The following is a 12451-nucleotide window of genomic DNA, read 5'->3' as shown; positions in this document are numbered from 1 at the left end:
GTGTTTTTTTCATGTCTGTAACTGTTTATCCACGAAAGTAATGGTGTGATAACTTATGTATTGTCATTATTATAAATATTATTTGCTGATTTATTTTGGGGACCAGTAGAGATGTCCACATTTTTCTGGCTCCTGTTAAAGTCACACTAACCTCAGTTACACTTACCTTTCACCCATAAACTAGTTTTACTAGTCTGAGTTCTAAGAAGGAACACATTCCAGCAAACAACAAAATAAAGACATTTTGGTTCTTCTCTAGAACCTCTGACCTACAGTTGGTGTCTGTAAGGAGGAAGACTTTACTAAATTAGTATGTTCTGCTCTAACGTACATTAGGATTTATCTTGTTTATTATTTAATTCATTTATATTTTACTATTTTATGTCTACAGTGGAAGACAATTTGTAACAGTCAGAGTCATTTCAATCTGAATCTAAACAGCTGATGGAGAGCGTAAAGTTAAACCAGGGGTCAGCAACAAGTGGCTCCGGAGCCGCATACGGCTCTTTTACTGTCCTGTTGTGGCTCCACAGCTGAATTAGATTTGTAGGTAAATATAAAAATAATCCTCCTTTACAGTAAAATCAAGCTGTGCTGATCATTCTAACATTGTTTTAACAATATCGTCATCATCATCGTCATCATGTTGAGTTAATGTAGATGTTTGACAAGAAACTATTCCACTTTTGTTAGAAAAGCGGCTTTAACTGAGCTAAAGCTTAAAGCAGAGTAAAATAAATCTGTGTTTTCATTTATATTCTTTAGCTTATAAAGTTACTAGTACGTTAGTACGTACTGAGACACATTTACAGCCAAGACGGTAAAATGGACATAAAACGTTGCGGTCTGATTTTTGTTGAAAGGACAAATTTGCTCTTCTAAACATTTGGGTTGCGATGCCTGAGTTAAACCCACCTTTTACTCCAGACATTTTAGGTGCATCTGATGTGATTTAAACAGAAATAGACATGTTTCTGAGAGCTGTAGAGTGTTAAAGTGTCCCTCTGTGCTAAACTGGGACATAAATCTTCTGTTAGATCTTCTAAAATTAGATCATCTAAAGCTGGTTGCTCAGTACGGTGAACGGCTTCCAAACCGGCCAGTCAGCGAACTACTCATGTGAACTTTTAACCAATCCTCGTGCAGGAGGCGGGGTTTGTCGGAATACAGGTGGGATTGTAAAAAAATACCAGTTGCCAGTTGTGAGTCCCCTGTAGTCCATGTGGGGGCGCTAGGTCAAATACAGTGGTTCTGCGAACACAATGAATGAAGCGGAAATAAAGAAGAAGAAGAAAAAAAAAAGAAGAAGACTTTAGAAGTCTCCAGTGTTATCAGAGTGAACATCAGGACCTGTTTTGCTGAAGGTAAAAGCTTTTTAAACACCGTTTCACACGGTTTTCACACTGTTTACTCTGTGTTTTCATTCACTATTACAGAAATGGGTGGAGAAATGTTCTCATGTATAAAGAAATATGTGAAATATGTGAAGTGTCTGAGCTCACACAGGAGCAGCCTTTGTCCAGACTGAGCTGAAGAGGCTAATGTTAGCTCTTAGCTCTGTGGTTTTGGGCGATGATAATGTTTTCCAGTGTTTGGGTTGAAGAATGTTAAAGGTGGGCAGAAAGGAACATTCATTCATTCATTCAGTCACATGTAAGAAACACTTTGATGGGTTTGTGCTTTGCTGAGCGTTTTCAGATGGTAAGCTTTCCTTCTGCTTCAGGTAGACCCTGCTGAGAAAACCCACTGAAACCATTAAGTGTCTCTGTTGGTTCCTGGTGGTTTTCTAGTGTGTTTTGGCTTTTGTAATGGGTAGATACCAGAATGTAAAGGATCCAAATGGTTTAACAGGTGGCCATTAGCTGATTCTAAATGCATTTGATGGTTTCCTAATGGGATCTAAAGTGGTTCTACAGGAAACTAGTGGTTTCTACCATTAGGCCAATTTCCATTAGAAAGGAAAACCATTAGGTTTTATTCCTAATGGTTTCAAGTGGTCCTTTTTCAGCAGGATATCAATGAGAAAAGTGATCTACCTCGATTTTAGCTGTTAAAACCCCCAAAAGGATTGATCTCTTTACTGTTGTTTACCTCTCTCATTTTCTGTTGGACATAAACGATGTACTAAGCGAATTTACATGCAGTAATGTAAGAAACGCTACTGGTCCAGATAATGTTACTGATTTTGTTCTAAAATCATTTGCAAGGGAACTGGCTCCAGTTTGGCAAGCGGTCTTCCAGCTTTCTGTAGATACACACACTATTGAATGGTAATGAAAGGCAATGAATGGTCCACTTTGTGTTAAAACGTTTGGCCAAGCCTCATACATATGCTATAGCACTTTTTCTGGATTTTTCTTCTGCATTTAACAGTGTCCTAATATCCTACTGTCAAAAATGTTTGAATTTGAAACGAATCTTTATTTTATCTACTTATCCTATCTAATAGGAATTTTCTTATTAATAGAGCACAGCAAGTAAAAAGTAAATAAAGCACTATCGCTGCCTATTATAACTAATGTTGGAGCACCACAAGGCTGTGCAAGTTCTCTGCTGCTGTTTACATTGTATACAAATGATTGTAAAGTTCAGGAACCAAATCTTTTTATTTTTAAACATTCTGATGATTTTACGTTATTAGTGTTGTTGACAGATAAAGATGATATGGATCTGTTTCAGCAGGGTGTTAACAGGCTGGTAGATTGGTTCAATCACAATGCTCTTATATCCAACTCCTCTGAGAATTCATGATCAGGAAATTAAACAGGTTACATCATATAAAGACCTTGGTGTACATATAGATGCAACGCTATCATGGAAAAATCCTATTGATTTTGTCTGTAAGGTACAGCAACGTATTTATTTTCTCCATAGGTTAAGGTCATATGGGATCAATAATCAGATTTTATTTTTGTTTTATACTACAGTAATCCAGAGTGTGATGCAATACTGTGCGACAGCATGGTATAGTTGTCTCTGTGAAATTAAAGATGAGATTGCTTACACTGATACGAATCTGTTGCAAGGTTGTAGGTCAGCCTTTTTTTATTGTCATATGCACAGCAGAAACTGGCAAGTTACACTGTACAATGAAATTCTTACTTTGCTGTTCCTCCATTCACCAAATATAATCTTAGAAAAAAATAGAAAATATACACTGAATAAGTAGAAATACACTAAAAACAATAATTAACGTAACGTAAAAAAGTACAGTCATGTGTGCAAAGGAGAAAGAAAATTTAAAGTTACGTGTGCGTATGTGCAAGTATGTAGAGCAGCGGTTCATAAAGTGCATGTTGCGAGTAATAGATGTAAATAGTAGTATTCTGACAGCAGCAGTAGAGTGTATGTAAAGTGCAGTTAGAGAGTGCAAAGTCAGCCAAAAGTTAAACCAGTTCAGAGTGGGAGGGGGGAAGAGGTAGTGAGTGAGGTGTTCACGAGCCTGATGGCCTGTGGATAGAAACTGTTTGTCAGTCTTGTAGTCCTGGACTTTACACTCCTGTAGCGTCTGCCTGAAGGTAGGAGTGTGAAGAGTCTGTGCTGGGGGTGTGTACTGTCCCTGATTATGTTGTGGGCCCTCCTGATGATCCTGGTGTGATGAGTGTCCTGTAGTGAGGGGGAGGCTGCTCCTGAGATGGACTGTGCAGTTTTGATCACACGCTGGAGAGCCTTTCTGTCCTGAGCAGTGCAGTTTCCATACCAGACCGTGATGGAGCTGGTAAGAACACTCTCGATCATACTCCTGTAGAAGGTGCTGAGAATTTTGGCTGGCATGCCAAATTTCCTCAGCCTTCTCAGAAAGTACAGTCACTGCTAGGACTTCCTAATGATGTGGTGTGTGTTATGAAACCAGGTGAGATCCTCATGATCCTCACTGATGTCAGTGCCAAGGAATTTGAAGGTTTTCACCTTGTCCACCTCTGTCTCACCTATGTACAGGGGTGTGTGCAGCTCCCGCTTCCTCCTTGGATCAACAGTCATTTCCTTGGTGTTGTCTGCATTCGAGGAATGATTGTTGTCATGACACCAGGCCACCAGCTCACCCACCTCCTTCCTCTACGCTGTCTCGACCCCACCAGTGATCAGTTCAATGACTGTAGTATCATCAGCAAACTTGATGATGCTGGTGTTGTTCTGAGAGGCCACGCAGTCGTACGTGAAGAGCGTGTACAGAAGGGGGCTCAGCACACAGCCCTGTGCTCACTGTTCTTGTGCTGGATGTGTGGCTGCCGACTCTGACTGACTGGGATCTGTCTGTTAGGAAGTTCAGCACCCAGTTGCAGAGGGCGGGTGTCAGTCCGAGAGTGAGGAGCTTTTCTGAGAGTTTGTGTGGGATGACCGTGTTAAATGCTGAATTTAACAAATGAATTTAATGAAGGTTTTATAACAGCCTGTAGGAAAAATATGGAAAGATTAGCTTGTGTTATTTTGTCTGATCCATTGCATGTGCTATATGGTGAATATAATATTTTGCCTTCTAATAGAAATTTTAGAGTACCGAAGTTAAGATTTAACAGGTTTAGGAATTTATTCATCCCTCAGTCAATTGTACTTATTCAAAAGAGTGAACTGTTTAGATAAGTGCACAGGTAGTAATGCACAGATATTGTTCAGTATTAGGGGTTGTAGGGTGTATAGTGGAATCTGGTGATGGTGTAAAGTGTATAGATGTGGTTTATTGTAATGATTGTGTCTTTCCCTCCCCCTACCCCCCTATTTTCTCATGGAGCTACTATGATGCAAGAAAAATTCAGAAAAATGTGACAAAGTGTATCGTATCGTATGGTCCAAAAAAAGAAGAAAAGAGGCCGTATGGGGTGTGAGTGGTCGACCAACAATGCTGCTGTCTCTCCTGGCGCAGCGCTTGTTGATGGAGCCATGTTTCTGTAAAAACAAAGGCTCTGCAGTTCCTTACCTCCCACTGGGTTGTCAGTGTAGACGTCTTTTTTTGTTGTCCAGAGAGCAGGCCAGCAAAACAGATGGGAGCACTAAGTGTTTGGCTTCCTTAGAAACAAAAATCTTATGCTCGTAGATGAAGGATGGACTAAGAGGATCCATGATCTGTAAGCTACTCACCCCGCTTAAAAAGTCCATTAGATCCACCAAGCTTTTGCTTTGTAATGGGCATTGGTTTAATGGTTAACATTAGAGACCAACAGTTTCCTGTAGGACACCTTTAGATCCCATCTGGAATCACCTGTTAAACCATTAGGATCATTTACATTGTGATATTAACCCATCAGGAAAACACAGAATAACATTAGTGACTATTGGACACCAACAGAAGCTTTTAATGATTTTAGTGTAGTTTTTTAGCTGCTGTTTTGGTGCTTCAGCTCAAGGTTTTTTTTTTTTTTTTTTTTTTTTTACTGCTGCTGCTTTTTTGCTAGGCTATTAGTCATTTTCTTTGATGTTTGTATGGGTTTTAGTTTGGGCGGGTGGCGTCGCTGGTTAAATGTGGATTTGGGGGGTTGCCGGTTAAATATGGAAGTTCAAGTTTGGGTGATGGAGGTTAAAGTTTTGGGTGGGGGCAGCTGTTTAAGTTTGTGCGGGGGTTGTCGGTGTAGTTTGGACAGGGAAGTCGCTGATGTTTGTGTGTGGTTGTTGGGGTGCATGGGGTGTTTAGTGGCTAGAAGATTAAGAGTTGTATGAAGTGGCAGTTTATCCCGTCATTTTAGTCTATGTAGGTGATTTAGGGCTTTCCAGAGAGTGAGGGCAGAGCTGTTCAGAGGCCTTATGGCCTGGTGGTAGAAACTGTCCTGAACGATAAATATACACAATATTTAGGTTTTCTGATTCTTAGAAAAACACCATTACATGCCAAATTTAAAAATACATTCAAAAACTATGAATACAACTTTTATTTAATGTTTTGCCTGTGCTACAATGAATCCAGTTAAAAAGGACAAATTATGTTTTCTTAGTAATAAAACATGTAGTTGGTCAGTGTTCTACCTGCACTCTCAGAAATAAAGGTACTAAACTGTCACTGGGGCAGTCCCCCTTTTTTCACTGGGGTGGTTCCCTCAAGGCTCCATCTCAGTACCTTTAGTCAGGAAACATAACTGAACCATAATCCACTGAAATGATATGTTCTAAGCTGTACTGACTCCACACACCCCGTCTCGTCTCCAGGCTTTTATTTTACTGTTCTGTTTAAAACATTCGGTTATGAAAAGGTACAAATACAAACTTTTCACCTGGAAGAACTTATTTAAGGTTCACAATCAGACCTTAAAACCACTGTTGTACCTTTGCGGGTTCATTTACATTGTTTGTACCTTGATGAACGAAAAATGTACCTGAACAGAACCTTTTTTTCTAACAGTGTGGACACCAATGGTCTTTGACCAGTCACTCACTCTCTCCATTTGTGTGAGCCATCTGATCATAGCCAATCACATCAAAACTTAAAATAACAGCAGCCTATAAATAAAAGGCTACAGTAATGTTGGATTATGTCTTAACACAGGAAAGTTTTAGCTATATTATTACTGGAACGAGCAGTGAATTTTAGGCAGAAAGTGTTAAAGTTAAGGTCATAAATTATTTGAAAATGTTCTATTTTTAGGTGAGACACCATCATTACCACTGCTTGTTGGATCTGTTATGGTCAGGAGTCGGCAACACAAATGTTAAGAAGAGCCATTTTGTCCTTTCAACAAAAATCCAACCTCCTTGGGAGCCACAACATATTATGTCCATTTTACCATCTTGGCTGTATGTGCTGACACATTTGACTTTTTACAAGGCAGAAGTCGCTTCTCATTCACCAGCTTCTTGCTTGAATTTTCCTGTTCCATCTTAAATGGTGCCTGAGGTGCCAGAATGTAACTGCTGCACCATTTAAGGTGGTTATTTAAGCTCCTGAGATGTAGCATATGCTGATTCATGCCATCCTACAATATTAAGATATGTCTCACCAGTTCATATAGCATATTACACATTTTGTTTCACGGCACATTGAATTTCCCATTCTTTTTTTTTCTTTTCCAGGAAAGAGTGGCCTCCATGTTCTCCTTCTCCTAGAGTCCACCTTACTGTACTGTCCAGTTCCACAAGCACATCAAGAAACAACAAGAAGTATACATCATGTTGAAATCAGGAGAGATTAAAAGTGAGGACGTGGTGTCTGAAAGCTCCAGTACTGAGAAAACATCCACAGATACTCTCCACACTAACACGACCGCAAAAACGCAACGGACACAAAAAAAGACCGGCAAAGACAAAACTCACCAATGCTCATACTGTGGGAAGAGTTTTAATTTACTGAGTCATCTCCAAAGACATGAGCGGATTCACACAGGAGAGAAACCGTTTCACTGCTCTGAGTGTGGAAAAAGTTTTACTGTACAGAGTCATCTCCAAACACACCAGCGCACTCACACAGGAGAGAAACCCTATTACTGTCTAGAGTGCGGGAAGAGCTTTAATCAGCAGAGTCATCTCCTAAGACACCAACAGATTCATACGGGAGAAAAACCGTATTATTGTTTAGAGTGTGGACAGAGTTTTAATCAACAGAGTAATCTCCAAATACACCAGCGCACTCACACCGGAGAGAAACCGTATCACTGCTCAGAGTGTGGACAGAATTTTACAAGACAAAGTAATCTCCAAATACATCAGCGCATTCACACCGGTGAAAAACCATATCAGTGCTCAGAGTGTGGACAGAGTTTTAACGTACAGAGTCATCTCCAAAGACACCTGCGCATTCACACAGGAGAGAAACCATATCAGTGTTCTGAGTGTGGACAGAGTTTTACTAGACCAGCAAATCTCCAAACACATCAACGCATTCACACAGGAGAGAAACCATATCAGTGCTCAGACTGTGGGAAGAGTTTCCGAGAGAGTGGTACTTTCAAAAAACATCGGCGCCTTCACACAGGAGAGAAACCGTTTTACTGCCCAGAGTGTGGACACAGTTTTACTACTCTGAGTAATCTTGAAAAACACCAGCACATTCACACAGGAGAGGAACAGTATTACTGTGCAGAGTGTCGGAGGAGCTTCTCGTCTTCAAGTTTAGAGACACACAAGTGCATTAAGAGAGAAGTAGAAACTTTCTAATGTCAGGCTCCCAATTGGGCCCAGAAATGAAAATTTTCTCTTTTTTCCTGCTCTGCCAAATATTTTTCAACTATATACAAATTGTAAATATATCATCTGCTTAACAAAATAAGTATGCTCCTTCATGTATGCTATTTGTTGTGTATTCTTTTTCCTTTTAGTGTTGATTTACAAATGTCCATCTATGTTGCATCAACCTAGCTGGTAATTATGAAGAGTCTTTAAAACCTGTGTAATTTTCTCTGCTCTGTGGAGAGAGTAGAGCTGAGAACTGGGAACTGAGGAGACCTTGTCGACCTAATCACAGCTTGTAAGAAGACGGTAAACACCCAAGCCCTCTCCCAAGCACAGTGTCGGACTGAACTCAGAAAAAATCAACTAACTAAAACCAAATCCAACATTTAGTGCTTGTTCAAGCAGTCAACGTTGAAGAGCAGTTGATGTTTTGTCTTCTGATAAAGTAGAGAGCCACAAGTCAGCACCACAATCAACTGTGCTGTGCCAAAAAAAGCACAAAAAGGGCCCTGTTCGAAACATCTGTCTGATCTGTGCAGTGGTGAGTTAAGCTTTTCTCATTGAATATAAACCACTGAATGAAATAAATTCTTATCCAGCAATTTTCGCTGTTGAGGCAGACTGTTATGGTATGGTATATTTTAAATATACAACTACATTGATGGAGGTCCCATGAGCTGGTTTACATTTAGAGCTGTGCATTTTTTTTAAATGAAATTTAGTTATGGCTTCCAATGCACTAAACAGGCTTCACTCCAAAGCTGCCTAACCGCATGCTGGAGAAGACCTAGAAATCTGAAATTAATCCCCACAGTCTGGTTCCAAAATCAATCAAAACCATTTGATGATTTTAGTTAGTTCTTTATTTTATTAATACACAGTGCATTGGAACCTATTGGAATTGGTGTATGGATTTTTCTAATTATTCAGATTCTGTCCTACAACTAATCAGCTAGACCAAACCGTAAGTCATAGAGACATAGTAGTCTCTTCTGCTACTTAGGTGGGTGACATGAGCCCAATCAGCCTATAGCACAGTCGAACGCATCTGGCCTTGTAACTCCTAAAACAAAATTTCTAGAGACGAAATAATTTTTTCCATATTATTTGGCTTCAAACTAATTTGCAATTCGGACCATTTAGCTTCGCCCAGCTTTTTTTGCTAATTTGCATAATATGCAAAACCTACTTTTGCAAAACTAGTCCTAGGTTTTTTGTCCTCAAGTAAAATTTCACAAGACCTCGAACATTAGTAATTGTCAAAACATCATGACTTTTATAAGCAATATGGCTACCATAATTTAATTAACCCTTCTGAACTAATTCAGAATAAGATAAATGCTTTAACTTAAGAATGTTACATCGAAATTATTTTAAAACTTTATGGGGGGATGTAGTATAATGCGTTCTGGGGTAATCTATCAATTTTTGTGCATATAAGTGGTTAGGAGGTGCTGTAACTGCAAAATAACTGTTTCTCAGCATCTGTACATACAATCAAGCTGCATCTTTGAGATGATTGTTAATTGTTTGAAAACTTTTCAAAGTAGTCTCTGAGTTTTGATCCAAACGAAATTGGTCAAGAAATACTTGGTGGCTCTGTAGGTTATATATATATATATATATATATATATATATATATATATATATATATATATATATATATATATATATATATATATATAAAATCATTTTTATTATTACTTTTTTACTCAATATTGTCTCCCTCTAATTGTTCAGTCATTGCATCCTTTGCATTTTAACTTAAATCGCTACCTCAAAGGCTGTTGGTCTGATCATCTCACAGTTTTAAACACTTACATAAATTAAGACTCTGATGAAGTGTGCACAATTTGGTCCAGAATAGCCTCTAGGGACAATATAGTGCTCAAAACACTTAATATATATTTCATAGAGTGTTTAAAGATATTATGTGCTATAGATAAACAGTCAGGGACACATGATTCAGTCTTTGCCCTGAATAACTTTGCAATTACATGTTACATCAAATTGGACCCCTCGTCTGGTGTTTTGACTGATTCATTCAAAGACTACAGCTTATACTAAAGGTTAATCTTTGCAAAAGTCGAAGAACTTCTATAATGAAGGCCCTTGATCATTACATGGAGACCATTTGACATGTTCTGACTTCCATTCACTCATTTTTTGGTCAAAAGGCCCCTTATGGGTGCATTGAGCATCATCAGGTCATGCGTATCAGAAGGTTAAACAAATTAATTTTGTAAACAATAATTTTGTATGCTATACAAAGCTCAAAAGTTAAGTAAATATGAGCTTTAATATATATCATGTTTAAAAAACAATGCTAATCATTTATGGCAAATGAAGGCCTTTAATGAACGTTCATTTTTGTCCTCTCTCTTTAAATAAGGGTCAAACTGCATTAGGCCTTGTTAGGCTTCACTGGCCCAAACTGCAAAAGGCCTCACTGCTTATTCATGCTTGGACCCTCAAATTGCAGCTTGCAGCTATATTACTATTTTTTTATTATAATTTTTAATTTATGACACATCTTTTGTTTTATTTGACTTTAGTATTGTTTACTTAATTATACTTGTTCATTTTGATTTAACCCTTTTTGACTTTTTTACTATTTTAAGACATCTTTGTGTATGTTTTTATTTCATTGCTATCCTTTTATAGTCAGTCTTATTTTGTGCTTTAATGCTCAGCTACATTGTAAATGAGTGTCGAACTTGCACGTATGTCGAGTTTAAATAAAGGTTGGTCGCTTTCCCCCAAAAGTGATGGCTGTTGCTGCAGGGAGGACAATCTCCAATGCTCATGGGTTGTTCATCAAGCACATACAGTTGTGATGCTTGGGTGGCCACATCATTTTTACTATGTAGTGTAGATCAGTTCAAGTGAAACATGGATGCAACCAATTTATACATGATCAGATCAAGGATGTAGATATGTTATACACACTCTGCAATTTGACATACTGACATGAATTATCTTTGATTTGTCTTTTATGCTGGTGTAGATGTTTGCTGTCTGACATGTGAATCTGCAGCCCATCTTGTCTTCAGTTCATCTCCTGGTGGTGACAGGAGGAGGAGAAATATCAACAAGTTACTGGGTGTAAGTGCTAGAAACCTCTGTTCTACACAGCGTAGAGTTGCATACAGACGAGAAGATCATGTCCTGAAGATCTTACATGCACACACTTAAGTGTTCTTAAATAATCTGTTGATATGTCCATGTTGAAACTTTGTTGTATTCTAGCAGTGTCTGATATTAGGAACTCTAAGGAATCCCCACCCCAACATCTGTGTGCTTTGTAGCAGGTACCATTAACACACACCCATAGGACATAAACCAAAAACAGTGTTAAATCAATAAAAAGGGAAATTTAGTCTTCATAGTGTAATATTGGCTTTCAATACATTTGATGAAGTACTCAAACATATATCAAGTGTGAAAGTTCAAGCTTCATTAGAAGTATTGGGGGATAAAATAATATAAATAGATAATGGGCCTTTGGGGATTGCGGTATTTTTGTTTGTTCATAAAAGCCTTACAAATTTGAATATTAAATTTGACATTTGACTGAAATGCCCAATGCTGCTGTTGGCATGCATTCTTGTAGCATTCAATCCACTCAGAGTGGGTGATGTGCCTGACTGGCCTCTGTTTTAGGAGTGACAAGTGGTTTACTGTGAAGTTTATAATTCTTGGTTTTCTGAGTCTGAACATCTTGCTTCTAGTGCTTGTAACAACGCAATACAGTGTTAAATGTTTGTTGCAACAGTTGCTTTTTTCCCTTATTCGAGCATCGTAGACAACCTAATGGTACCGTAATAGCCCAAAAGTTGTAAGGGTGCCTATGGAGGCTGTTTGGCCCTAAGCAGCTTCTTATGCTGCTTATTAGGTAGCTGTCACTGACTACGATGCTTGTTAAAGAACATTATACCAAAGTGTATGAGTTTTTGGGTGGGGATGCCTGTAGTCCTGTCTGTTGTAAATGGGATATTATGGATGCATGTAACTTGTTATTGTTTTTCTATATGTCTCAACAAACATGTATGTATGGCCTAGACTGTAAAAATGAATTTCCTTGCAGTGGATAATTAAATATCTGTCTATCTATCTATCTATCTATCTGTATTTGTTTATCTATCTATCTATCTGTTTATTTGTTTATCTATCTATCTATCTATCTATCTAGTAGATCACTGGTTGGATTGTTGAAAAATATGCTTCGGTAAATGGTCATGACATTTCCAGTGCTGTATATTGCTGTATGCTGTTGAGTCATATAACCGTTAAGTTTGTTAATAAATCTCTTAAGCATGTGTATCCTACCTCAGTTATTAGTCACTTTATAATGGAATTG

General features: G+C 38.3%; 1 protein-coding gene across 1 annotated transcript; it reads left to right on the top strand.

Moving 5' to 3' along the window:
- The first annotated feature begins 1281 nt into the window (after positions 1-1281).
- LOC118812791 (gastrula zinc finger protein XlCGF7.1-like) lies at positions 1282-12206 on the top strand. The gene is made up of 3 exons (XM_036577914.1): positions 1282-1364; positions 6997-8632; positions 11099-12206. Exon 2 carries the CDS (start codon positions 7093-7095, stop codon positions 8074-8076), a length of 984 nt encoding a protein of 327 aa, XP_036433807.1. The 5' UTR covers positions 1282-1364; positions 6997-7092; the 3' UTR covers positions 8077-8632; positions 11099-12206.
- The last annotated feature ends 245 nt before the right edge of the window (positions 12207-12451 follow it).

Source organism: Colossoma macropomum, unplaced genomic scaffold, assembly GCF_904425465.1.
Source record: "Colossoma macropomum unplaced genomic scaffold, Colossoma_macropomum, whole genome shotgun sequence".
NCBI classification, from domain to species: Eukaryota; Metazoa; Chordata; class Actinopteri; order Characiformes; family Serrasalmidae; genus Colossoma; species Colossoma macropomum.
The sequence above is the reverse complement of the archived record's forward strand: the minus strand, read 5'-3'. Positions and strand labels throughout refer to the sequence as shown.

Excerpts from the sequence above, each read along its gene's own strand:
- LOC118812791 (XM_036577914.1), top strand. The coding sequence starts at position 7,093 with ATGTTGAAATCAGGAGAGATTAAAAGTGAGGACGTGGTGTCTGAAAGC.